The 24349-nt window shown below is 39.1% G+C and overlaps 1 protein-coding gene across 2 annotated transcripts in view; it reads left to right on the forward strand.

The window, feature by feature from the left end:
• Positions 1 to 24349, forward strand: part of lama1 (laminin subunit alpha 1) — a 98429-nt gene that overhangs the window by 44768 nt on the left and 29312 nt on the right. For both annotated transcript variants that reach the window (XM_004915237.4, XM_002938053.5), the window contains exons 18-37: positions 16 to 102; positions 309 to 520; positions 3424 to 3530; positions 4537 to 4717; positions 4823 to 4959; positions 5234 to 5470; positions 7041 to 7184; positions 7916 to 8095; positions 8775 to 8960; positions 10752 to 10879; positions 11055 to 11175; positions 11266 to 11403; positions 12381 to 12502; positions 13709 to 13795; positions 14505 to 14698; positions 16051 to 16193; positions 18912 to 19007; positions 20877 to 20988; positions 21686 to 21848; positions 23934 to 24144. In XM_004915237.4, coding sequence (XP_004915294.2) covers positions 16 to 102; positions 309 to 520; positions 3424 to 3530; positions 4537 to 4717; positions 4823 to 4959; positions 5234 to 5470; positions 7041 to 7184; positions 7916 to 8095; positions 8775 to 8960; positions 10752 to 10879; positions 11055 to 11175; positions 11266 to 11403; positions 12381 to 12502; positions 13709 to 13795; positions 14505 to 14698; positions 16051 to 16193; positions 18912 to 19007; positions 20877 to 20988; positions 21686 to 21848; positions 23934 to 24144 — 2986 coding nt within the window. The remainder of the gene's footprint in view (positions 1 to 15; positions 103 to 308; positions 521 to 3423; positions 3531 to 4536; positions 4718 to 4822; positions 4960 to 5233; positions 5471 to 7040; positions 7185 to 7915; positions 8096 to 8774; positions 8961 to 10751; positions 10880 to 11054; positions 11176 to 11265; positions 11404 to 12380; positions 12503 to 13708; positions 13796 to 14504; positions 14699 to 16050; positions 16194 to 18911; positions 19008 to 20876; positions 20989 to 21685; positions 21849 to 23933; positions 24145 to 24349) is intronic.

Here is a 24349-nt window from a genome sequence, read left to right on the forward strand (position 1 = left end):
TCTATTCTGTTTCAGTTTTAGTCCGACATGTCATTTGTCCAGTGATGGGGAAGTGATCTGTGACCAGTGCCCGCCTGGTTATTCCGGTTCACGATGTGACAAGTGAGTACTCATGTTGCTTAACTTTGGCTTCTTATATATGATCTTTAATGAAAAAATATCTAAATAAATAGCCTGGTATCTGTGGTTGTGATGGCTGTTTTTGTTTTGTACACAGAATTATTCAATATTTAAGATATATGGTATTTAATACACCCTTGTGAAGAGTAAAGTTTTTTTAGTACAATATACATCTAACTATTCCATAGGTGTGCAAACGGTTACTTTGGAAACCCAACCATGCCTGGGGGCCTGTGCGTGCCTTGTGATTGCAACGGCAATGTAGACCCTTCTGAAACTGGCCACTGTGATTCTGTGACAGGAGAGTGCCTTAAATGCATTGATAACACAGCTGGAAGCCATTGTGAAATATGTGCTGATGGCTTTTATGGGGATGCAGTGTTTGCTAAGAACTGTACTGGTAAGTAGGAAAAAATTTATAAGCGCATTATGCAGACCCGTTGCTTCTTTCTATTTCTTTTAACTCAGGGGTCTCAAACTCGCGGCCCGCGGGCCATTTGCGGCCCTTGGTACAGTATTTTGTGGCCCGCACCAACGCCTTCTCAAAAGCAATGAATGGATCGCGATTTTTATTGCGATTCAAGGGATAATGCAAGGCACGGCGGGCGGGAGCTGCTGATTGCGGAAATGACGTTATGCCATCATAACAGTTATTATGGGAAGACGTTCTGTGTGCACAATTAGCTGCTAAGGAGCTAATTGTGCACACAGAACGTCTTCCCATAATAACTGTTATGATGGCATAACGTCATTTCCGCAATCAGCAGCTCCCGCCCGCTGTGCCTTGCATTATCCCTTGAAAGCCAATTTTTTGTGAAATCCCTTATGCTGCCCAGCCTCATCCTGACTTTGCCTCCTGCGGCCCCCAGGTAAATTGAGTTTGAGCCCCCTGTTTTAACTGAACTGGTTATTGAAAAAAATAAAAACCGTCTATGTGATTGTGTTTACTCTGTAAGACTTAGCTACTGAAATTGTGGTCAGAGAAGTAGGAGTTACGTTGTAAATATCACGCAATGTATGAAGACAGCTTGTATAGAAGAGGTGGCCAGAAAAACAGATTCATATCTTAATAGGTTTGGAAATAGAAAGTATAGCTGAGAAATTTGATGAACATCTTAAAGACCCTCAACCCTAAAAATATTTTTTTTGCCTAATGAAAGGAATCATAAATCTAAGCAACTTTCCAATATCAATTTACTAAAAATGAATAGTGCTTTAAAAGTTATGTGTAATTGTTATAGAAAGCAGCATTTGCTGAACTCCTGGTTGTTACTTTTTAAACAATGTTGCAAGTGCCAGGCTCCTCCAGAAAGACAGGTCTGTAAAATCTACTGCCTTGTGTTACATTGTTTCAAACACCAGAGTCACCAGGGCAGAGACTAGAAAGGACAGGCAGACACTGCTTTTAATAGCAATTATATAAACGAATAGCTAAAAAATCATTACAAATTTGTATTGAATGTATATTGCAAAGTTGCTTAGAATTAAGTTTTATTTTATTAGGCAAACAATTATTTTTGGGGTTGACATGTCCTTTAAAAACAGATGTGATAGCTGATTACTCAAAAGAGCAAAGGAACATGGCAGATTCTAGAAAAGGGTTAATTATGCTGGGAAGAATTGATAGAACAGTGGGAGTAAAATTTTAGTAAAGTGGGGTTCAGCCAATAGGCATGGTCATGATGGTTATGATATACTACTGACTCTATGGATGTGATGATATTTGAGAAGTGTATGGTGGAATGAGTGAAAGAGTTGACTGCACACAGGCGGTCTGAATGGATGTTTGTTAGTACATGTTAAAGCATGTGCATGAACACAACATTATTATTCTTGACAGTGATTATACATAATTCCCATCAGTCCCTTCCCTAGTGAAGCTTAAAGGAGAAGGAAAGTCAAAATCTATTAAGCACACTATTAAATAGTACTACTATTTGTTTCAGTGAACGGCGCCACCATCTTGTCCAGCGTGTCTGTATGGGCTGAAAAGCACAAGCCGGCTCCCTGCTCCTGTCACAAAGATTCTGCAGCTCCCCGCTCCTGCCACAAACCCCCCCAAGCTCCACAAACCCCCACTCCTGCCACAAACCCTCCGCCGCTCGCAGCACCTGCCCCCCCGCTTCCCCCACCTGCTTGGCACAGAGTTCGGCGACGCTGCATCGCCATGGCAAGCGGACACTCCTGCCCTGTACGCATGCCATGGCGAGGCAGCGTCGCCGAACTCTTAAGAAAATAAGAAAGTGGCAGTAGGATCTTGATAGAAAATGCAGTGGAGGGTGATTTGAGTGATCTCAAATAACAGCTACACATACATGATTACATACAAGTACTAAAAACAAGTTGAGAGATGGAATTGTAAGGCTAAAGCTAAAAGTGAAAACACAGAGAGAGAGCACGAGAGAGAGAGAGAAAATGTGAAATCTAAGCTTGTGTGACTACATCCTTTGTAGCTAAGCTAGGTCTCTGTCAAGGCACGCAGCTGGAAAGAATTAGATGTCCCAAACAACTGTAATTTTGTTACAGAGTGTTTTAAGACTCAGGAGAAAGGAGGTCCAGGAGGCAGGAAGTGTTGGAATGATTATGAGATAAGAGGATTTATGAATAAGGGGCAATATAAAAGAGCATGGGGAAGTCATGAACTTGTTCTGAGCTTGTAAAACAAAACCCAGAAACTACAAACTAATGGAAAAAGTTGCCTTGTAGAAATCTTGCCTTGGTTATCCAAACATTAGACACTGGAACAGAATTTTCCAGACTTCATGCTGTTTTTGTCCGCTGTATGCTATAGTCAGTCCACCCGGCACCTAGTGAACTGTTAGCTGTGCCCAGATTTCTGTATTTAACTGCCATATTAGCACCACAGACAAAGGCAGCATGGCTTGGAACATGTAATATTTTTGGAAAAATTCTGCATTCAATTCAACAGGAAAGTGTTCATGTTAGTAAATGAGCCCCTCAGAACAAACCAGCCAGCAATAAGTACTCTTAAAAAGAACAATAACCCAAACCACTCATTTGTAACAGTTTTAGGCACAGACTTTTTAATCCATCACTCAAGTATATGATAAAAGTGTTCTTAAGGGAGGAATCTGAACATGTCATGTCCAGTTATATGCAGGTCCTGGTTTCAGATTGTATAATGGTTCTTTTTGCCCAAGCACAAATAGGACATTGTCTAAAAAAATATCAATATATTGTGTATTTAGCAGAAAATTGCATAGATCCAAATAAATTTATTTTTAAGTGAAGTATTTTACTTTTATATAAACTTCATTAACTCAGTGATGTCACTTTGTGCAGCATGCCGATGCCATCCAAATAGCTCCATTTCAGCCACTTGCCACCACGAGACTGGATTATGTGAGTGCAAAATCAATGTCCTTGGACAAAGATGCGATACGTGTGTGGTAAGCACTTTGAAAAAACATTTTAGAATTAAAGTGGATGTAAGACTTGATGGCTTATTGACTAAAGACATCTAGTTATAATTGGCTTTAAAATGATTCCAGTAAAATGTTCAATCTGCACCTTGTGAAGGAATAGTATATACCATACAATGTCACGTTGTTCTGTATTAAAGTAACACATTGCTGCCTCTCCTTCTGTACCCCTATGGGGCCTCTATAGTTTTATACACACCATGCAAACGGATGAAGGAGCTTCTGCATGAAACAGCTTTGGTCAGATCACACAAGGAAATTCTTTTCTATACATCTCTATACAGTTGCATGAAAATCACACAACTGAGTTTCAATGTGATTTAGCCTTTTTCCCTTAAAAATCAGGTTTAGTTGCACTGCATAGAAATGGCATGCAATCACTTAATCCAACACATCAGAATCAATCTGCATGTGATTTTCTGTCAAACTTAGAAGCAGTCAAATTTTCTAATGTTTATTTAGGCTCTAATATATGTAGGCTTTATGTTTCCTTACTTTTCTTTAAATTAGGCAGTATGAGGGCATTTTGCTGTGTGCATGGTTTTTACCCTCAATTCATGTTTGCATAGTGTATCATTGGGGCTAGTATTACTTGTACAATATGCACTTATCTGGTTGGTCACCTTCCAGGCTGGCCAACTAGTCACAGTGTTCACATGGGAAATGGAGGGAGGTTACCCAATTAACTCCTTCAGTGGTAGGTCAGCAGCATTTAGGGAACTTCTTTCTGTCACTAGGAGAAATGGAGATAGTTTGGTACAAATAGATACAATGGCCCAGTATCTTCCTCTGTGTAGCACCAGTTAAGGGGGAATTTATGTGCTGAGCTAAGATATAGTTGCCTCCTGCCCCTGTAAAGAATATATGTACTATGCACATAAGCCCCAGTTCTTTGCTGTTTTCTTGATTATATTTGTAATTTTATTGCTTTTGGTTTGTTTTACTTGAAAAAATGTTTTTCTTGTTTTAACAGCATGGCCATTACGGCTTGACTACTGGCCTTGGCTGCCATCCCTGTAACTGTAGCCAAATGGGCTCCATCTCTGATGCTTGTAATGATTTAGGGCAATGCCCCTGCGTTCCTGGCGTGGCTGGATTAAAGTGTGACATTTGTGCTCATGGATTTTATGCATTCCAGGAGGGTGGCTGCTCACGTAAGTCCTAATTGGAAACTCAGTGGCCTCTTTGTTATTGCTGTGGTGATTAAGCATTTTTCTGGGTTTGGAAAGTTTACAATAATTGGTGTTATTTGTCCCCAGCTTGCGATTGTGCTCACACACAGAACAACTGTAACCCCATGACTGGAGAGTGCATTTGTCCTCCTCACACACTTGGACCTAAATGTGATTCCTGTGAAGCAAACTACTGGGGGCATGATCCAGAGCTGGGCTGTCTGGTAAGAGCAACTTGTTTGTCTTGTGGGACGGAGCAGCTTTGGAAGGTCTTGATACATAAATATGTTTACTAGCCAGGTTCAGTTCCTGGGATATTTGAAGTAGCATTTGGGGGTCTTCAAAAAAGTTCATCCAAAAACATGTCCCAGCTAAGGGTTGCATCTTTTTATGGGACACAATCCTGACCTTATCTCATTTCAAGTGCACGTGGTGCCATTATTTTGTTTTACCTTTGCATTTAATTCTTTCTAATATATAAATATTTTATGCTATTAGAACTGCAATTGCAGCATCGCAGGTTCCCAAACTCTTCAGTGTGATCTGTCATCTGGCCAGTGTCCTTGCAGAGATGGGTTTGGTGGGCATACTTGCAATACTTGTGCATTCGGATTCAGGAAATATCCCAGCTGTATTGCTTGTGATTGTGACCCCAGTGGTACCCAGTCTGCCTGGTGTGATGACACACAAACTGTGTGCAGCTGCGAAGAAGATGCTGGAATCTGCGCTTGTAAGGTAAAGTAAGAACTGGCTTCTCCTTGAGCTTTAGTCTAAATATTTCTGACATGCTGATAGTCTGTTATTGTTGGCTCAATATTTGCCAACTGCTAAGAACATTCAGAACATTTATGAGCAATATTTTTCTCTGTTTCTGTCTGTGTGCGGATATAGAATATGTCTAAACATTGCCACCTGCTGGAATCCATCAGTAACAGTTTTTTCCTTGCAATTTCCCCGCTGTCAGTTTAATGTAAAACCACTTTCATAGGTACTGTACTTGCATCAAAATGTGCTCCTTGCCTTCCCTATAGTTGCACTCTGCACCATTGCATCCTTCCTGCCTTCCATTCTAATACAGCTGCACTTATTGACATGGGGAACCCTGGAGCTACTGCCACCTCCCTATGTGAATCTTTGCAGTTCAATTGCGACGAAAGAATAGGGTGCATATGTCACTCCCTTGCCGAACACCGGAAATGATGCCAGCAAACACCGGAAATTATTCTACACAATTGTGCCTGATTTGCGATGAAGTTCCCATGCAGTTGCGTTCTTTTTGCAATATTGCCCACAATTGTAATAGGCGTAGCGCACTTGCTTTAAAAGCATTGGCTCCTAACCACAAACCCCCATATGTAATAAAAGCCACTAAGTTTGTCCAGTAGCAGTAACCCATAGCAACCAATAAGATGTTTGCTTTTAAACACGTGACCAGTCATCAGAAACACAAGTACCATATATAGGACCTATTATCCAGAATGCTCGGGACGTGGAGTTCTGGATAAGGGATCTTTCATTAGTTTGGATCTCCATAACTTAAGTCTGCTAAAAATCATTTAAACATTACATAAACCTAATAGGATGGTTTTGCCCCCAATAAGTATTAATTATATCTTAGTTGGGATCAGGTACAAGGTACTGATTTATTATTATAGAGAAAAAAGAAATCAATTTTCAAAATTAGAATTATTTGCTTATAATGAAGTCTATGGGAGATGACCATTCCATAATTCAGAACTTTCTGGATAACAGGTTTCTGGATAAGGGTTCCCATACCTGTAGTTATTTTCATTCCTTAGGAGTAATTTAGTACTTATGGTGCTGGGTGGTGTGCAAGGACCTGGGTGAGCGATTTTGTGCCTCTTAGTGCTCTGACACTTGTGTCCAGGGTCAATGTAAATGTCAAGTCCATAATGAACAGCACCAGTCTGGAGAATTGCTTTAGTAATGAAGACCTTCATTCCATCTTGGCCAAATCTTGGACAGTACAGGCAATGTTTCAGGCCCCAACTGGCCTTTTTTCAAGCTTGAAGCTTAAAAAAAGGCCGGTTTGGCCTTGCACACCACACCACTGTTTTTTGCCCTCCCAGCACCATGAGCTGTTCATAATGGACTTAGTAAATATTGTTTACTGCTGAAATTTGCACTGGATGATTGAAGATATTGGTGTGCTGTTTCGTTTTCTAAGTCACTGTAAATGTCTTCAACAAATGTCAAGGGACAAGCAGAATGAGAATAATAGGATGCACAGATCTCTAGGGTCTGTTTATAATGCTAATAATATGCTGCTCATGTTATGTTACAGGGCAATGTGGTGGGGAGTTACTGTAATGAATGCAAGACTGGGACCTTTGCTCTGCGTGCTGACAATCCGCTGGGCTGCACCCCATGTTTCTGTTCTGGAGTATCACAGCTTTGCACAGAAACAGATGGCTACGTTCGTATTCCTGTGAGTTACAAAGATGGGGTTTTTAATCTTTTTTCAGTTCTGCTGCTGTAATGGTACTTCACATGACTAGTGACACCAAATATTATAAAGAGACTAACTGACAGTATTATTCATTAACCTTTCTTTATATAGTACCTAATCTCTATTCAGCACTTACAGAATACTCATCGTTCCCTGCCCCAGTGAAACTTAGAATCTAAGGTTACCTATAACACCTATACCCAGGTTCCTTAGCACATAGTCTGCAGCATTTTCCAGTACTTTGCACAACACTTCTTCAAAACTATTTATCATCCCGTGTGCTGTAGGCTTAATAGCAAAAACCCTTTCTTGTATGTATAGAGGCTGCCATACAGCATCCCAAAGAGTTTTGGGCTTAGTTTGAATAACAATTATGATAAGTCATAAAGAATACATTAAATGTATCAATTCAAGGGGTCTTGTAAACCAGCCAATGGCAATGATTTGTTGAACTGATATGGAAGTCTGATTAACAGTATGCATCCTCCTCCCTTTACACTTTGTTTTGACTGTTTTGTTAGCAGTAGTCTATTATGCAGGGGGATCATCTGTGCACTGGTACTTTACTTATCTATCTAGCTCACAAGGACCAAACATAGTTTCAGATACTCTTGATTTGTTAGTGAAAAGTATTGCCCATATTATTATTGCTGTTCTACTTGCTTAGTGAAACCTTGATAGATTTGTTAAATTATTTTTTTTTCTGACAGATTTCCTTGATCCCAGACCAGCCGCTGCTTCATGTTGTGTCTCTAAGTAATCAGGATGGAACTACAGATGGGGTATTTTCAGAGTTCCCTGAGATGTTACTCGATGCAGGCATGGTTCAACAGCGTCTGAATTCAGAAGCATTTTACTGGCAGTTATCTGATCAGTTCCTGGGCAATAAGGTGAGAGGTTTTGCATGGAGACAATGGTATATCAGGAGGCTTTAACATATAAAAATGATTGTTTATTTATTTTTAGAGTGTGTAATCCTCTTTCAATATTTAGCTTTTTTCCATAACGTTGCTGTTTGTGTCTTCAGGATTTGCACCTCACTACCTCATTATTTGGTGTGTTAAGTATCTAATTTTACTGTATTCTTGAGGGGCAGGCAGCAGGTAGAACATGGTTGTTCCCTTGGGCCTGTCCTAGTTTCTGTTCCATTTAAGACTTGGAGAACACTACCCAACTTCCTACTCACTGCATCATAAAAGACAATCACATTTGTTTGACATTATCTGTCCTTTGTAAAACCATGCTGATTACTGCACATCTGTAATTGCCATATTTAGACTGGAAATCTATTTTACATTTTGTAATTCAATCAGCTTTCCTTCAGTTTATTGGTACCTTACCAAATAAAAGGGTGTCTGAAAACATCATAGATAATGGCCTTTCTAAACTGAACTTATGGGTGTCTTCTGTATTGTCCAAGATCTTTATTCACATTAAATCTGCTTGTACCATATCTTGTGTCAGCCATGGACACTTTTTAGCTAAGCTTTCTGTATCACTACAGTTCTCCTTACAATATTTAATGACACAGCTCCAACTTAAGTTTTTTCCTTCTTTTCTTGACTTTAGATGATGAGTTACGGAGGTTGGCTGACATATGTTATTACATATTATGCTGTGGGGGATTCCGGTATATCTGACTTTGAGCCACACATTTTAATGAAGGGTGGTCGTTTTAGCAAGCTAGTCATCTATGCAGACATCCCTCCGCCTGCAAACAGACTTAGAAGTGAGATTCAGATTAGCCTGACAGAGGTAAGAATCATTATTTGTCATATTTATACCATGAAGCCACCATGACTTTGTTTCCTTTCTAGCAATAAATATGCTTGTGCATCTGCCTAAGTATCAAACATGACACCTATTGTGTAAACTGATTATAGCGGAATATGCTTGAAATCAATGTGAAATTAAGATTATTAGTGTCTTATTTGTACTGTGAAATATGTATTTGTAGTTAAACTGTATTTGTATGTAAAATTTGTATAAGGCTATATTTATTATTGTGCTTCACATACAGAATAATGAGATGTGAAACCACTGGTCGTTTCCAATCGGCTTAGCACCCCCTCCAGTTCTAAGGGTGTTAATACCGATTATTGCTGTTCATGTGTCAGAATGGCTGGTGGTAATGTTTGTAAGGAGCCTGTGTGCTGTGTAACCACTCAAACATACTGAGGCTAGACACAAACTGTGTGTTTAAGCTTAAGACCTTAACTAAAATGTAAAGCAGGCAGAAAACAAGTCTTGGTTCAATCACAAGGCGATGATGGACAGCAAGCAAACAGAGTCTGAAAAAGGCACAAGGTCGGGGATGGTGTCAGAAAAGTGGAAATCCAGTAACAGGCCAGGGGTCAGAAACCAGGGAATCAGAACCAGAGGAACAAGCAGAGGACAGGAACTCGGTACAGAAAATTGGATGGCTTGGTAGAAGAAAGGGCTAATGACTGAGCTTGGATTTTGGAGGAGGCAGGCTTATATAGCCCCTTAATTGGTTATTGCCTGCAACTGGATTGTAGACAGTTAACAGGAAACACAGACAGGGAGAAGTCATTCACTCTGACTACAGCATGAGGCCCACCCAAGGCAATGCAAGGGATACCTGGGAAGAAGAAAAAACTGCTCCTCGGGGCACTTGTGGTGTGTCTGCCAAACTGGCACCCACCAGTGGTGTCATGTTTTGTTCTCTGTTATGATTCTCTGTTTTGTTCTCCCTCCTGATTCAGATGATCATTTGCTGTCCTTTGTACAGGTATGTAGTGCAGTCACAACTTACAAAGAGGCTGAACTATTAGGGACAGGAGTTCTTGATAAATGCAAAAAGTTTTATTTACCTAGTAGCTCAACATCTTGCATCCAAATGTGCTCTGTGCATATCCATATAGTTGCATTAGATGGTTAAATAAAACAAGGCCAATCAGTCCTTCTGCCTTCCATTGCAAATTAATCACTGCTGTGGTTATTGACAAGGCGCTGTGTGAACCTTGGTGCTACCATCACCTCCTGACCAGGCAGCAGCTCCAGGGCCCCTTTAATGCCTTGCATCAAAAGACACATCACACTTGAGGCTAAAGAATTGGGCGCAGACTTAATTCACGTGCCAAACACCGGAAATGATGCAGACTGACTGCAGAAATATTTAGCGCAACTGCATCCGATTTGTGATGAAGTATACATGTACTTGCATCCATTTTGTGCTTGATGCGGTACAGTTGAGTCAGACATAGTGCAATTGCATCTGATTCAATGTTTTTATTGCACCTGCATTTACACATGAATTCTGGGAAAAACTGGCGCATTGTGGAAAAAAAACTGCGTCTGTGTAAGTGACTGCACCCTAAATAAATGCTTTTTACTAGCGCCCAGGTTATTCAACTATATGTAGTGTGCTTCTTTTTGCAAAATGTATACTGATCTTCTGATCTGTTGATATCTAAGGCAAATGTCAGTGCCTAAGGCAGGCAGTATGTAAAATCCCTCTCAACCAAGGAAAATGTTAGCTTTGCCCACAGAAGTATGACTAATCGTTCTCTTTTCCCTGGGCAGAATAATTGGAAGTACTTCAATGCTGTATCTGACCGGTCAGTCTCAAGATCAGATTTCATGTCTGTTTTAGAGAATGTTGATTACATTCTTATAAAGGCATCCTATGGCTATGGATTGCACCAAAGCAGGTAATACTATGTATACAATGACATTATTTATATTTAAAGAATAGTACTGTATTACTATATTTGTATAATTTCGATAAAAAGGCTGCAAATTTAGACTATTCTGCTCCATAGGAATCTCAGCTTAACTTCATTTAGCCTCAAATGATTAATTATTTTATTTTTTAAATATCTTAAGAATCGCGAACATATCGATGGATATTGCTGTAGAGGCATCAGAAATGCATTCTGGTCGGGAAGTTGCCCATCTCATAGAGATATGTGAATGTCCCCTTGGATATACAGGACTTTCCTGCCAGGTAATGCCAGAGATTCATTTACTTTCACATACAAATGAGAAAAAAAGAAGGCAGTTTTATATCCCTCTCCTGTTTCCTGAATGTGTCTAGGACTGCGCCCCGGGGTATTACAAAGAGAAACCGATGGAGACCAGTGTGCGAGGCTCACAATCATTGATTGCCCGCTGTGTACCGTGCCAGTGCAACAACCACAGTGAGATTTGTGATCCAGACACCGGGAAGTGCCAGGTATGTGTACATTATATCACTCCATGTTTTCAACATTAATTTTTTATTTTATATGGGGTCATTAAATGGGCACTATGCCTTGAAATGAATGAATAGTGGTAGTTAGACAGTAGTATTCTGAAGGGCTTTATAATCCCTTTTATTCTATTCTTTGTGGGTTTTAGATGATTTAACTTTTGGTTATGCAGCTCCAGTTTGGAATTACAAACATCATCTGGTTGCTAGCATCTCCCCTTACCCTATAGCAGCTAGGCAGTGGTTTGAATGAATAACTAAAAGATGCATGTCTGAATAGAAATGTACATTTTAAAACATTCATAACATGAATAATGTGCTTTTCTTATTGGTTTTGTGGTCAGTGACCCAGAAAAAAACAGAAAGCATATAAAGTTTAGGGTGGAAAGGGATGGAATAGAAAAATAGAAAGTTCAAAACTCAAATAAAATTGTCTTTGAATACAAGTTCATTTCAAGGCAAACCATCCCTTTAAAAATATTAGTCTTTTATGAACTTAATAATGTGGCCACCCACTGAGTTTTTCTTTCCCTACTTAATATGACCTCTGTGTCAATTGAGTTTGGCATGCCTGCTCTAAAGGAAATAAATGGGGATATGCACTGGAACCAGAGGAATAACTAACAAAGAGCAGACTCCTGGTGGGGGGGGGGGGGTCCAGTGGGAGAGAGGTCCTGGTAAAGAATTGCAGTAAGATTATATTATATATTGCATGGGTACTGAGAGTAGCATTCCTCAAAGGCATGCACAGGGTGGATGCTGGGGGATACAGAAACCTATAGTTATGTATCTGACTTCAACTCCCAGTGTTAATTATCAATCACTGTTATTTTCAGTTTATCAGTGCAGTAAAAGGCAGCTTCATTCCGTTTTATCATTCTCCATGTTTTCCCTACCTTATCACCATTTATATTCATCAGTCCCTTTCTGTATAGTGAATTCTGATTTCTTTCATCTGACAGGACTGCAGAGATAATACAGATGGGCATCACTGCCATGTATGTGCTTCTGGCTTTTATGGCAGAGTCACTGGAACAATTGCAGATTGCTCTCTGTGCGCTTGTCCTAAAGGCAACACCCAAAGGTAAAGGCTACAAACACTGCCAGGTCTGTACTCTCACTGCACTGTTACTATAGGCAAGTTCCATTTCAGCAAGGTTTAGGCTGGGGCCACAGAGGGCTCACTCTCTGATCAGCTGTTCTGTTGGCCTCTGCCCACTCCTGTGTCTGCGCTTACAGAAACTGGTGGGCCTGGGTGCAGATACACAAAGCGGATTTTGTCACAAAACAGCTTTTCCACTCTGAAATCCACTCTGGCAATACATTGCCAGTGGGTGCAGATACAGGAGCGGGCAGAGGCTGGGCGGATCAATTTATGCACAGCCTGGCCATGTGGCACTAGCCTTATGTGATACCAATCATTGAGATATGCTCACAAAATGAATGGTGCTTTCTTTAGAAATTACAGAACTATTTTCACATACTTGTCTGGGCTGAAACACCCATGCAGACACATTGGGTATATTTTTCAATGACCATTTCACATGGACACCTTTGCGGTTTGTTTAAACACTTGGCTTAAATACATTACATTTGAAAATAGACTAGTTTTTCCTCTTTGTATAACTTTCATGACATTATGCAATATAATTATATTACTACTTCAGGGATTTCCTTAGATGAAAAGTTGCTAAATCTGCAAAGAGAAGCACAGCTCTTTCTCCCATAATCATCCATGTCATTTTACAAATCCCTTACCCTGGCAGTTATTTCCACATGTGATAATAATCTCCTAAAGGCCCAACATTAGCAGAGAAAGGTAACTGCAAAGACAGAACAAAGACCCTGCATTTATCTAAAATTTGTGGTTTACTTACGACCTAAACTGAGAGAGCATAAGAAAAAAATCTATAGGTAGCAATAAATGCACTAGGTGCATTTAGGCAACAGTTTTTCTTTAATATTTAACATTGATATGGTGTTCAGAAATTATCCTCCCTTAGTGAACAAAACGCAATGGTATATTTGTAGTTAGCTGCATGCTTTGGTTACACAGGTACCCCGTACTGTACATAAAACACATAAATTGCTTTACATGACTGATATACCAATACTCTGTACTCACAGCACAAAGGCTGATTTACACATTTACACAACACATCCTTCTCTTTTAGTCAGCACACTGATATGGGTATTTTTATACACAAAAGCAAGAGAGTAAGATGCTATGATATTTATGTTAGCATGTATGTAGGGAGTGTTTACATTTCAAAATTTTTTTGCCCCTTAGTTTTAGCCCAACCTGTGTGCTTGAAGGAATTAGTGATTTCCGCTGCGATGCCTGCCTCCCAGGTTATGAAGGGCAGTACTGTGAACGGTAAGAACTCTTCATCTTTGGGCAAAGAGGAACAAATAAGGAATTAGACTAACCCACAACCATCTATATCCTTCAACTTTACCTTTCTGGCTCGCTACTTAGTATTGGATTTGTCCTAGCAGAGAAAGTATGGCCTCTGTGTTTGACTGCTGGTTAATGATATGCACTTGAGGATGAGACCCAAAGAAAGCAAGCTTTTTTCACAAAGCATAAGTAACATATTGTAGTCCACACTGGGCTTCCCTGTTTTTCTGTCCTGCTATTCAGCTACAGTTTATGCCGTGTATCACTGCTGTCCAATAGTTTCCATATAGTGGGACAATTTTTTGGAAATTCTGCATGTTCTCTGGGGGTCTCAAATTATAAGAAAATGATGATGGCATCCAAGGGACAAGTAAAAGTCTGGCCATAAAAATCTCTATCCACATCTAGCGCACAGGCCTCCAGTTGCACAGCCCTCCATCCCTCACATATAGCCATTTCTTGTTATAATCCCTTCTGTAGATTATAGACAATGATTTTAAGTATTCTCTAGTTATAAAATAATAATTCAAATGAAAAGTGATAATTCACTTAATTTTATTGCACAAATTCATGACAACAAATCCAGTTTATGACTGGTCAAACAATATATACCTCATCTATGGCCTTAACTAGTGTATTCCCAGTTTTTGCACAGCACATTTATAGATTGTTTTGGAATATCTAGGTGCTCCCTCGGTTATTATGGAAATCCCAATGAACCAGGTGGCACCTGCCAGAAGTGTGACTGCAACTTTAGTGGGTCACTGAATAATGACTGTGATGGAATGACTGGCCAATGTTCTTGCAAGCCAGGAGTTACAGGGCGCCTTTGTGACACTTGTGAAATAAGACACATTCTTCTGGACCAAGAATGCATATGTAAGACTTCTCTTTCTCTCTTTACTGTTATTTTCTGTCTCTGTACAAATTATAATAAAATAGAACCAGTGTTTTCTGCCTATATTGCCCATCATGCTCAGGTTAATACTAAAGGGCAGATTTATCAAAATGTGAGTTCAGAGCTGTATACATAAAAACTCACACAGGTTCTATTCATTCTTACTGGATTTTAAAAAGTGTACCTATCAATGGGTAAAAGTTAGAACTCACTTTTGATAAATACATTTCTTAAAACCCCATAGGAATGAATAGAACGTGGATGAGTTTTTATATATTCAGCTCTGAACTAACATTTTGATAAATCTGCCCTTAAGGTTTGGCTAAACTTGGCAGTAGACAGCACTGAGACTGCCGATCACATAGGACCTTGCAAGGACATTAGCTTGCACTGCTCACCAGTGAGACTGAACGTAAAGCTACCAAAGGGCTGCAATCCTTATACAAGCAGGTCTGCAGGGGTCTGCATTTATAACTGTAACATTTACAAGTCTGGAAGTGAAACCCTAACACGTATATTGTCTGTCTTACAGAAAAATCTGTAATCTTCAAACTGCTACCAAATAACTGTATGTTTGTAAATAGCTATGGTGCCCTGTGATAACAAATGTAAACTTTAGCGAAAACCCAAACAGGAACCGGATCAAATTTAGTCCTCGCAAAACAGATTATATCACTTTGTTAGAACATTAACTGAATGATTGTATACTTTAACCTTAGAATCTTGACCTGTACAAAACAACTCCTTTTTCTCCCATTGCAAGTATATTATTTGCAAAGAAAAATGTTAGGAAGATAACTAGTAAAATATTTGATAATGAATTTAAAAAGCACTAAGCAAAATACCAAATGAATATAATACATGTTTAAATACAGGTACAGGTATTGGACCCCTTATCCGGAAACCCGTTATCCAGAAAGCTCTGAATTACGGAATGCCCGTCTCCCATAGACTCCATTTTAATCAAATAATTCAGAATTTTAAAACTGATTTCCTTTTTCTATGTAGAAATAAAACAAAACCTTGTAATTGATTCCAACTAAGATATAATTAATCCTTATTGGATGCAAAACAATCCTATTGGGTTTAATTAATGTTTTATTGATTTTTTTAGTAGACTTAAGGTATTGAGATCCAAATTACGGAAAGACCCCTTATCCGGAATACCCTTGGTCCTGAGCATTCTGGATAATGGGTCCTATACCTGTACTAAAATTCTATTACACTTGTAATGATCAAACAATACAGTTTAGCAGATTTTTTTATTGTAATTACAGTTCTCCAACCTCTGATATTAGTGCTAGGCATTGATTACTTATTGCTCTGTTCCTAGCTTGTGATGATGATTGCACAGGACCACTGCTGGATGATCTGGATAGCTTGCATATGGCTATGCACTCTGTTAACCTCACAGGGATCATCCCAGTGCCATATGGTATCCTATCACAACTGGAAAATGTCACACAAGATTTACAGGTAGGTAAATGCAGGTACAGGAGTGTACAATACTCTGTAAGGTGTTATGTAAGATGTAATTTGAGGATTTTTAGGCTACACTGTAACATTGAATAATCGCTATGTTCACACATGGGGAAGGAGGAAGATTACATAGATTTGCAGGGTTTTGTTATTTGGGCATACTGGGTGTTGTCAGGGCCAGTCTTTAAGTACAGGGCCCAATTTAGACCCTTTAATTGGATCTCCTATGGTTACCAGAAAATCCAGGGACACACCAACAAATGGTGGCACACTTAGCATTCTTCCACCCCTGACAAATCACTCCCCATTATCCAGAAAGTATAACTCCAGAACTAATTTCCACCACCTTAATGTTGTATTTTTCTAGTTTGATTTTGTCTTCCTATAGCTACAGCCCTCTGTATCTATGTGTTCCTTTTCTGTTCACCATTTTCTCTCCTGTTTTCGACAGTTCCAGAGTTTTTACTTCTCTGCTCTTACTTTCCCTGTGTTCTTCTTTTCTTTTCTCTTAATTTGTGTATTCTTCTTCCACTCCTTCCCAATCCTCATTTTTGTTTCTTTCGTTTTTTCACTTCTAACTTAGGTCCTAACACTAAAAAACATAATAGAGCAACTTGGACAATACACAATCCCATCTCTATCCTTTTCCCCTATGTGCCCTTTCTACCTTTACATCTGTTCACTTCCTTGCTGTGCTTTCCTCTACTCATTCCTCCCCTCTCCATTTCGTATGTCTCTCCTTAAACTCTCATCCTATTCTCTTTTTTCTGCTCATTTCTCACCACCCAATACCACTATTCATCCTCCAAACCATCTACCCCCTCCTTCACCTATTTCTTACCTCCTTTGCTGCTGCCCTCTTTGTTATGTTGTCCAGGGTTTCATCAGAAAGAAATTGTGTCATTCTGCTAAAACCTTTTTTGAAAAGGGAGAAGTGTGGAGGCCTGTGCAACCAACAGTATGTATATGCATTGATTTGGAATGAGTGCTGGTTTTGAGCAGGACGCTGGGCATGTTGACCAGGATCGTCCCATATCACCCCAATCAGTATTGTATTGCACCGTGATCCAACATTGATCTGATCAGCCTGCTCTGAACCAGCACTCTTTACACAAGGTTTAAGCAGAATGGCACAATGTTTTTCAGTATTGTATGTATTATATTTTGCAGGGGCACCCACTGCCCTAAGGTCACCCTGGATATCTCTTAAGAGCTAAAGAACTACAAGTACTAGACACTACAAACAAAATACCAAATAATTTAAAATTCAAGAAAAGACTATCAAGTAGTATGCTAAATGTAGCAATTTTTATTTCATCTGGAAATTATTTTTTTAAATTTGGATCAGAAAATGTCATCTGGCTTGATGACACAGCATAAAATGTAATTAAATTTGGTAGAAATGTTTTAGATAATAAAATCCAGATGGAACAAAGTGGAAGGGAAGGAACTGCATTTGCTGGCAAATTAATGCTACAACATTAATTACCAAGCAGATATTGCAAGGAGTGTTCTTTTCTCTGTTTAAATTAAGGATGTTTGGTGGGGGGGGGGGGGGGGTGTCCCAGAACTGAAAGCAGCTGCAAGGAAATATTATTTTAATAAGCAATTAAGTTTGTTGTTGGATAAAAAAATGTTAAATGTTCAACACAAGGGTTGTCTGAAAAGGAAAAAATTAGGTATATAAGTTCTTATAGGATGTTAAAAAACTTGGTGCCCTGTGTAGATAAAGCAAGCATTACTATAATGTTCTTTTCAAATCTTTTCAGGGGATCTTTATCAACTCAAGTAATTTCTGGTTTGTGTGATAGGCAGCAATGCTTATATACCATCTGCTTATGTATGAAAAAGGAGATGGTGAAATGTAATAGTATGTCTTAGAGAGGAAGGAAGAAAATCAAACTACAGTTGAGCATTGTCTGACTTATGAAAGATAAATATTGTTACCTACAAAGGCACCCATAGATCAAAAGATACAGATATCAAAAAACCACTAGGCAATGCCATTTACTTATATATTTTATATTTTGATATAAAGTTGGTGATCTTTGATTTTTATATCACCTCCCATTGGGGCTCAAGCTTCCCTTACACTTCCAATGCCCTCCTCCTCTCTAAGTGTAAATATTATTGCAAATGTGTCACATTTCTTCCCACCTCTTTCCAACAGAAGTGTGCCATTTTGTCATAAATCTTACAGTTTACAGCTATATACTTACAGCTATATAAATACAGGTATGGGACCTGTTATCCAGAATGCTCGGGACCTGGGGTTTTCCATATAATGGACCTTTCTATTATTATATCACTTGTCCCCCCTATGTGTAATTTTGTATTCTGTAAGATTGTACAGCGCTGCGTACCCTTGTGGCGCTTTATAAATAAAGTTATACATACATACATACAAGGCACTGTTTTATGATTACAGAGAAAAAGGAAATCATTTAAAAAAATCATTAGATTAAAATGGAGTCTATGGGAGACAGCCTTTCCATAATGCAGAACTTTCTAGATAAAGGGTTTATGGATAACGGGTCCAATATCTGTATCAGCTAAATATTTGGCAGATAAGGTTTATTACAGTTTTAGCAATTTACTGATAGAACATTGAAACTAAGTGATTGTTATTATGTAATTATGTATAATAAAGGTAACATATTTGAGATATGTTGTCACTTTTTGTCTGATTTATGAGCAGAATTTTTTTTCTTTAAGGATTCTGTATCCAGAAGAGCCAACACAACTCTCATAGAGAAGGCAACAAAGCAACTGTCAAAGATGTCTGAAACCACAGATGAACTGCAGCTACGAGTGAGTAAACTCAGTGTTAGCCCCGTAATAGCACAAGGGACTTGAGGTAACTGACATATTTAAAAGTTACAGTCAGAACTCTGAGATGCACACTTAGGCCTAGAGGAAAAAGGAAGGATTTATATATCTGAACAAATTAAAATTGGATCTTTTTGTTTCTTGAGATTTCTAAATATTAACTTTATTGTAGCATGCATGTGGCAAATATGAGACTAAATATTACAAATTGCCACTTATAGGCTCATTATCCTTCAGCAGAATTGTCATGTCCCAAAAATCTGTGAAAATAGAATATAGATCAGGGGTCCCCAACATTTCTTACTTGTGAGCCACAGTCAAATGCAAAAAGACTTAGAGAGTTACACAAGTATCATACAAGTTCATGGAGGTGCCAAATAAGGGCTAAGATTGGCTATTAGGTAGGCCACGTGTGTGGCCACTTTAAGTTATGTTATAACACAGTGCTGTCCAACTTCTGTTGTACCGAGGGCCGGAATTTTTCCAATCTACGTGGTGGAGGGCCGATAATGGAAGCCAGTTTTGACCACTCCCCTTTTTGAAACCGCACCCACTTGAAACCACACCCATGTTATCACATGACCATACCCATATTAATGGTTGTAGTACAGCAAAAACCTGCCATACTCTGCCTGCCCTACCCTGCCTGTGTGTGCCATACTCTGCCTTCCCTACCCTGCCTGTGTGTGCCATACTCTGCCTTCCCTACCCTGCCTGTGTGCCATACTTTCACTGTGTGTGCCATTCTTGGCTGGTCTGTGCCATACTTGGTCTGTGTGTGCCATACTCTGCCTGCCATACCCTTCCTTTGTGTGCCATACTCTGCCTTCCCTACCCTGCCTGTGTGTGCCATACTCTGCCTTCCCTACCCTGCCTGTGTGTGCCATACTCTGCCTTCCCTACCCTGCCTGTGTGCCATACTTTCACTGTGTTTGCCATTCTTGGCTGGTTTGTGCCATACTTGGCCTGTGTGTGCCATACTCTGCCTGTGTGTGCCATACTCTGCTTGCCCTATGATGCCTGTGTGTATGGCACACACAGGCAGCCTACAGTGACACAATGCTGGCACTGCTCCTACAGTCTGCACAATAACTATATATTAAAAAAACTTTTTAATTGCAGTACCACCTCAGTATATGTTCTTTTTGTAGTGTGCAGGGATTATTTGTGGGTTTCTACTGCTCCTGAGGTGTGAACAGGGGAACAATGGGGGTGATTACAGCCTGAGCCTGAGGTGTGAACAATGCAGGGGGTGAACAATACAGAGATTAAAAGGTGTGAACAGCACAGGGGATTACATATTTAAACAATACAGAGGGATTACAGCCTGAATCTGAGGTGAGAACCATGCAAGGGGGGGCAGTTAATCTCAGTACTGATACCATTTAAATCTTACACAAGAGTAAGCCATCAAAGCAGCCAGACAGGTGGGGGGCCATACAGAGGGGGGTCGCGGGCCGCATGCGGCCCGCGGGCCGCCAGTTGGACAGCACTGTTATAACAGATTAGCTAACTCACAGCAAATAAATGTAGTGGGTATTTTATCTTAGTGACTGCTAACTAGCTAATAGAATGGTACAGTCCTATTACTTTATAAGTAGGGGGTTTATTATCCCAAAACTCATCCCATTATGTTTAGCTGCCCCTGTACTCCTGTTATGCAATATGCAATGGTTACTATAAAACAGAACTGAACAACAAGCAATTTAAGATAACATCAGTTCCACAGGCATTAAAACTTTAGATAAGTGTTACAAGTATGTTCTTTACTATTTAGCAATGTGTATATGTATGATACTGGATGTATGGTGCATAAAAAAATTGCCATGTTACCATTTTTTTTTGTTTAAGATGGCACAAATGACCAGCCATGGAGAAGCAGTGAACAATTCAACCATCAGAACCCTGAATAAAACTCAAGAACTGGTGGCGTTCATTGAAAAAATGCATGAAACCATTAAAGGTAACTTTATGTGGGTACAGTTGGTCAGTGAGATTTTCCTCTGTTGGCATCTTCCATGTTACTTAATAGTATTCCCCTTGTTTCCACTTCTATTAGCTGGAGGAAGTTATTATGCTCATTATATCATAACCCCTTATATGGGCTTGGAGGTAATGTGCCTGAAGAATATTAAATCAGAGAGTCTCTGTAACCTGACTTACTTTTGGAGGCAAAGTCACTAGCAGCTTACTGCATGATGTTCTTTTAGAAGCAGACCTTAGATTAGAATGTCACAGGGGATAATAATGAAGTTGTTCAATTAAATCAGCCAAAACCTGACATAAGAACCATTGCCACAAGCAACAAAAAAGGTTCAGGGAATAGGAGTAAAGTTTTATGGCTCACACCCTTGGACTTTTAGCTGCTGTTGATCTATAGATCCACACCGACTGAACTGAAGTGAAGGTGGTATGTATATACTAATGATTTGCGGATATGTTTTGTAGGTTGCTTATAGAGCATGTTGCTAGGATTCTGAAAATTACAGTGCCCAACTGCATCTGAAGTTTATTAGAAAAAGCAATAACATATCCACTAATTATTAATAACAATGAATATGCTCCCACTGTTTCTATAAAATTGTATTTTTATACTTTAGTAGAATTTCTTTTGTTTGCAGGCTATAGTTATCACTGAAATATATTTTTTCCATTTTTAGTCTTGGTTGAAGTGGCAGAAAGTTTAAATGACACAATGGCCAATGACACTCAGCTATCTAACAGCACACTGCTGAATTACCAAGACGATGTTTCATCTATGCTCGGGCATATGACTTCAAAATCATTTAAGGATCAACAACTAATTGCTACTGAACATCTCAAGTAAGGACTCGTTGATAATATTTCATTTTGCTAAAAGGCAATAATTACCTTACATATAGTAGGTTTTTATGTAGAATATATACTCCTAAGGGTTGTTATGCCACAGAATGGCTGTAGGTTGCTTTTAGAAACACAAAACCTTATTTATATTTAAATCACCCAGGAAGCATTACGGCTGACTTTGCTGTGTAAAGTAAAAAAATTAGGCTTTTATTTTCTTGCCTCTATGTTTTAGAGCAGGTTGTGAAATTAGAGCTCACCACACTAAAATTCGCCCACTGTCTATTCATTCCTATGGGATTTTTAAAAGGGTATTTATCAGATGGTGATAAATATGCTTCTAAAAATCCCATAGGAATAAATAGGAGTGGGTGGTTTTTACTGTGGTGAGCTTTAATTTCACAAGTTAATAAATCTGCCCCATTGTGTGAAAAACAAAAATGTGCCAGTGCATCATACTCGGAATACAGAAGGAGTTTGCTAATTTATTGAGAAATTCCTCCAAAACTCTACTAGTCTCGCCTATCACTTTCTGTTGCATTCTTTGCCTGAGCTCCAATAAAGGGGCTATTTTTTAGCCCAGAGTGAAACCAGCGCCATATATTATTCTTGACTGTCTACAAGAGTAGGGGGCTTTAAAATTATGCTATGTGTCTTCTTTAAGATTAACAAGCAGAGACTAATTTTTGCAGATTGTTATATTGTTGAAGATCCACTAGTTACAAAAGTAGATGACCAAATTACAATCTTGTAACCGAATAGATCTGGGCCAGTGAATTATTATGAAAGAGCAGCCCCTTCCATATCCTGGTTGGCCAGTGAATACATGTACATTCAATATCAGTCACTGGCCAACGCTATTTTCTTATCAGAAAATGCTTCATTTAGGTGGAGAATGGACAAATAAATGCACGTGTCCAGCTTTAGACCTGAACACTGTATTTGGAACACTTGGGGGCACATTTACTAAGCCTCGAACGGCCCGAATGCGTCCGATTGCGTTTTTTTCGTAATGATCGGTATTTTGCGATTTTTTCGGAAAAATGTCGCGACTTTTTCGTTACTAATACGATTTGTGCGAAAAAACGCGAGTTTTTCGTAGCCATTCCGAAAGTTGCGCAAAATCTGCCGATTTTTCGTAGCGTTAAAACTTGCGCAAAAAGTTGTGCTTTTTTGTAGCGTTAAAACTTGCGCGAAACGTCGCACCTTTTAAGTTTTAACGCTACGAAAAAGGCGCAACTTTTCGTGCAAGTTTTAACGCTACGAAAAAATCGGGCGATTTTGCGCAACTTTCGGAATGGCTACGAAAAACTCGCGTTTTTTCGTGCAAATCGTATTGGTAACGAAAAAGTCGCGACAATTTCCGAAAAGTCGTAAGGACGCCGAAAAAAATCGCAAAAAACACGAAAAAGTCGCAAAATGTTCGTTTTTAAGTCGGAATTTTTCCAATTCGGTTCAGATTCGTGTCTTAGTAAATGTGCCCTGTAGTATTACTGTGTGTTTTTTAATATTTCTGTCTAGTAAAAAAAATACATTTAACTGCTGCAAAAAAAACATGTTTGTATCTAGTAACCAACTGCAACCAAATTCAGGTAGCATCTACTAGTCACTTGTTTGAAAGCAGATTGTTTGCCGTGTGCCCCTAGTCTTGTTGCAATTGTCTATTTTACATTGGGTGGGGTTGCAGTCTTGCCTGCTGTGCTGAGATTTTTCCTTTTTTTATTGTTTGAATAAATGAGTTATTTTCACAACTAGTTATATTTTTTAAAATTCATTACTTGTAAGTAGAAGCCATTTATCAAAATAAATAATCGCATTAAAAGCATGATAAACAAGTTGCCACTGACATCAGTCATTATTAGTCTAGTCAGCTTGGGCTGCCATGTTTTATTTTTTCTAAGGACCTCAGCTGTCAGTAGCTGCCTAAAATTGTGTTTTAGTAACAGGTTTTGTCGAAAGGATACCCATCCAGAACTAGCACTATATGACTACCTGAATAGTACTGATGATACGCCCCCATGGTGTAACATAATCTCACTTTTCTGAAAAATTACTTGAATTGACTTCCTCTTGTGCATTTCCCAGAGCATCGGAAGGATTACTGAGTAAAGTTCAAAAAGATTTTGGGAAGCCACATCAAGATCTAAGAAAGATAAAAAACAGCCTTCAAGCTACTCTAGAGAAACACACCAGAAATTTACAGAGCGCCAGAGATATCCTGCTGGAAGCTTCTACAAACACCAACAGCACCAACCATCTGCTTGTTTCTGTTCAGAAGAACCTGGCTGATTATAATGTAAGCTGTGGATGGGGAATGCTAGGATAACAGAGCTCATTTGCAATGCTCCGAGAATACTAACGCATCAGTACCCGCATTTCTAGTCCTTTATTGACATGAAATAATTCAGTGGCTAACATAATGATGTCTTAATATGGCCATAAATGGGAAGATTTTAGTTTCTGCAGCTTATCTACCATCTATCTATCATGTATGGGGTACT

The sequence above is a fragment of the Xenopus tropicalis genome, chromosome 6 (genome assembly GCF_000004195.4).
Source record: "Xenopus tropicalis strain Nigerian chromosome 6, UCB_Xtro_10.0, whole genome shotgun sequence".
NCBI lineage: Eukaryota > Metazoa > Chordata > Amphibia > Anura > Pipidae > Xenopus > Xenopus tropicalis.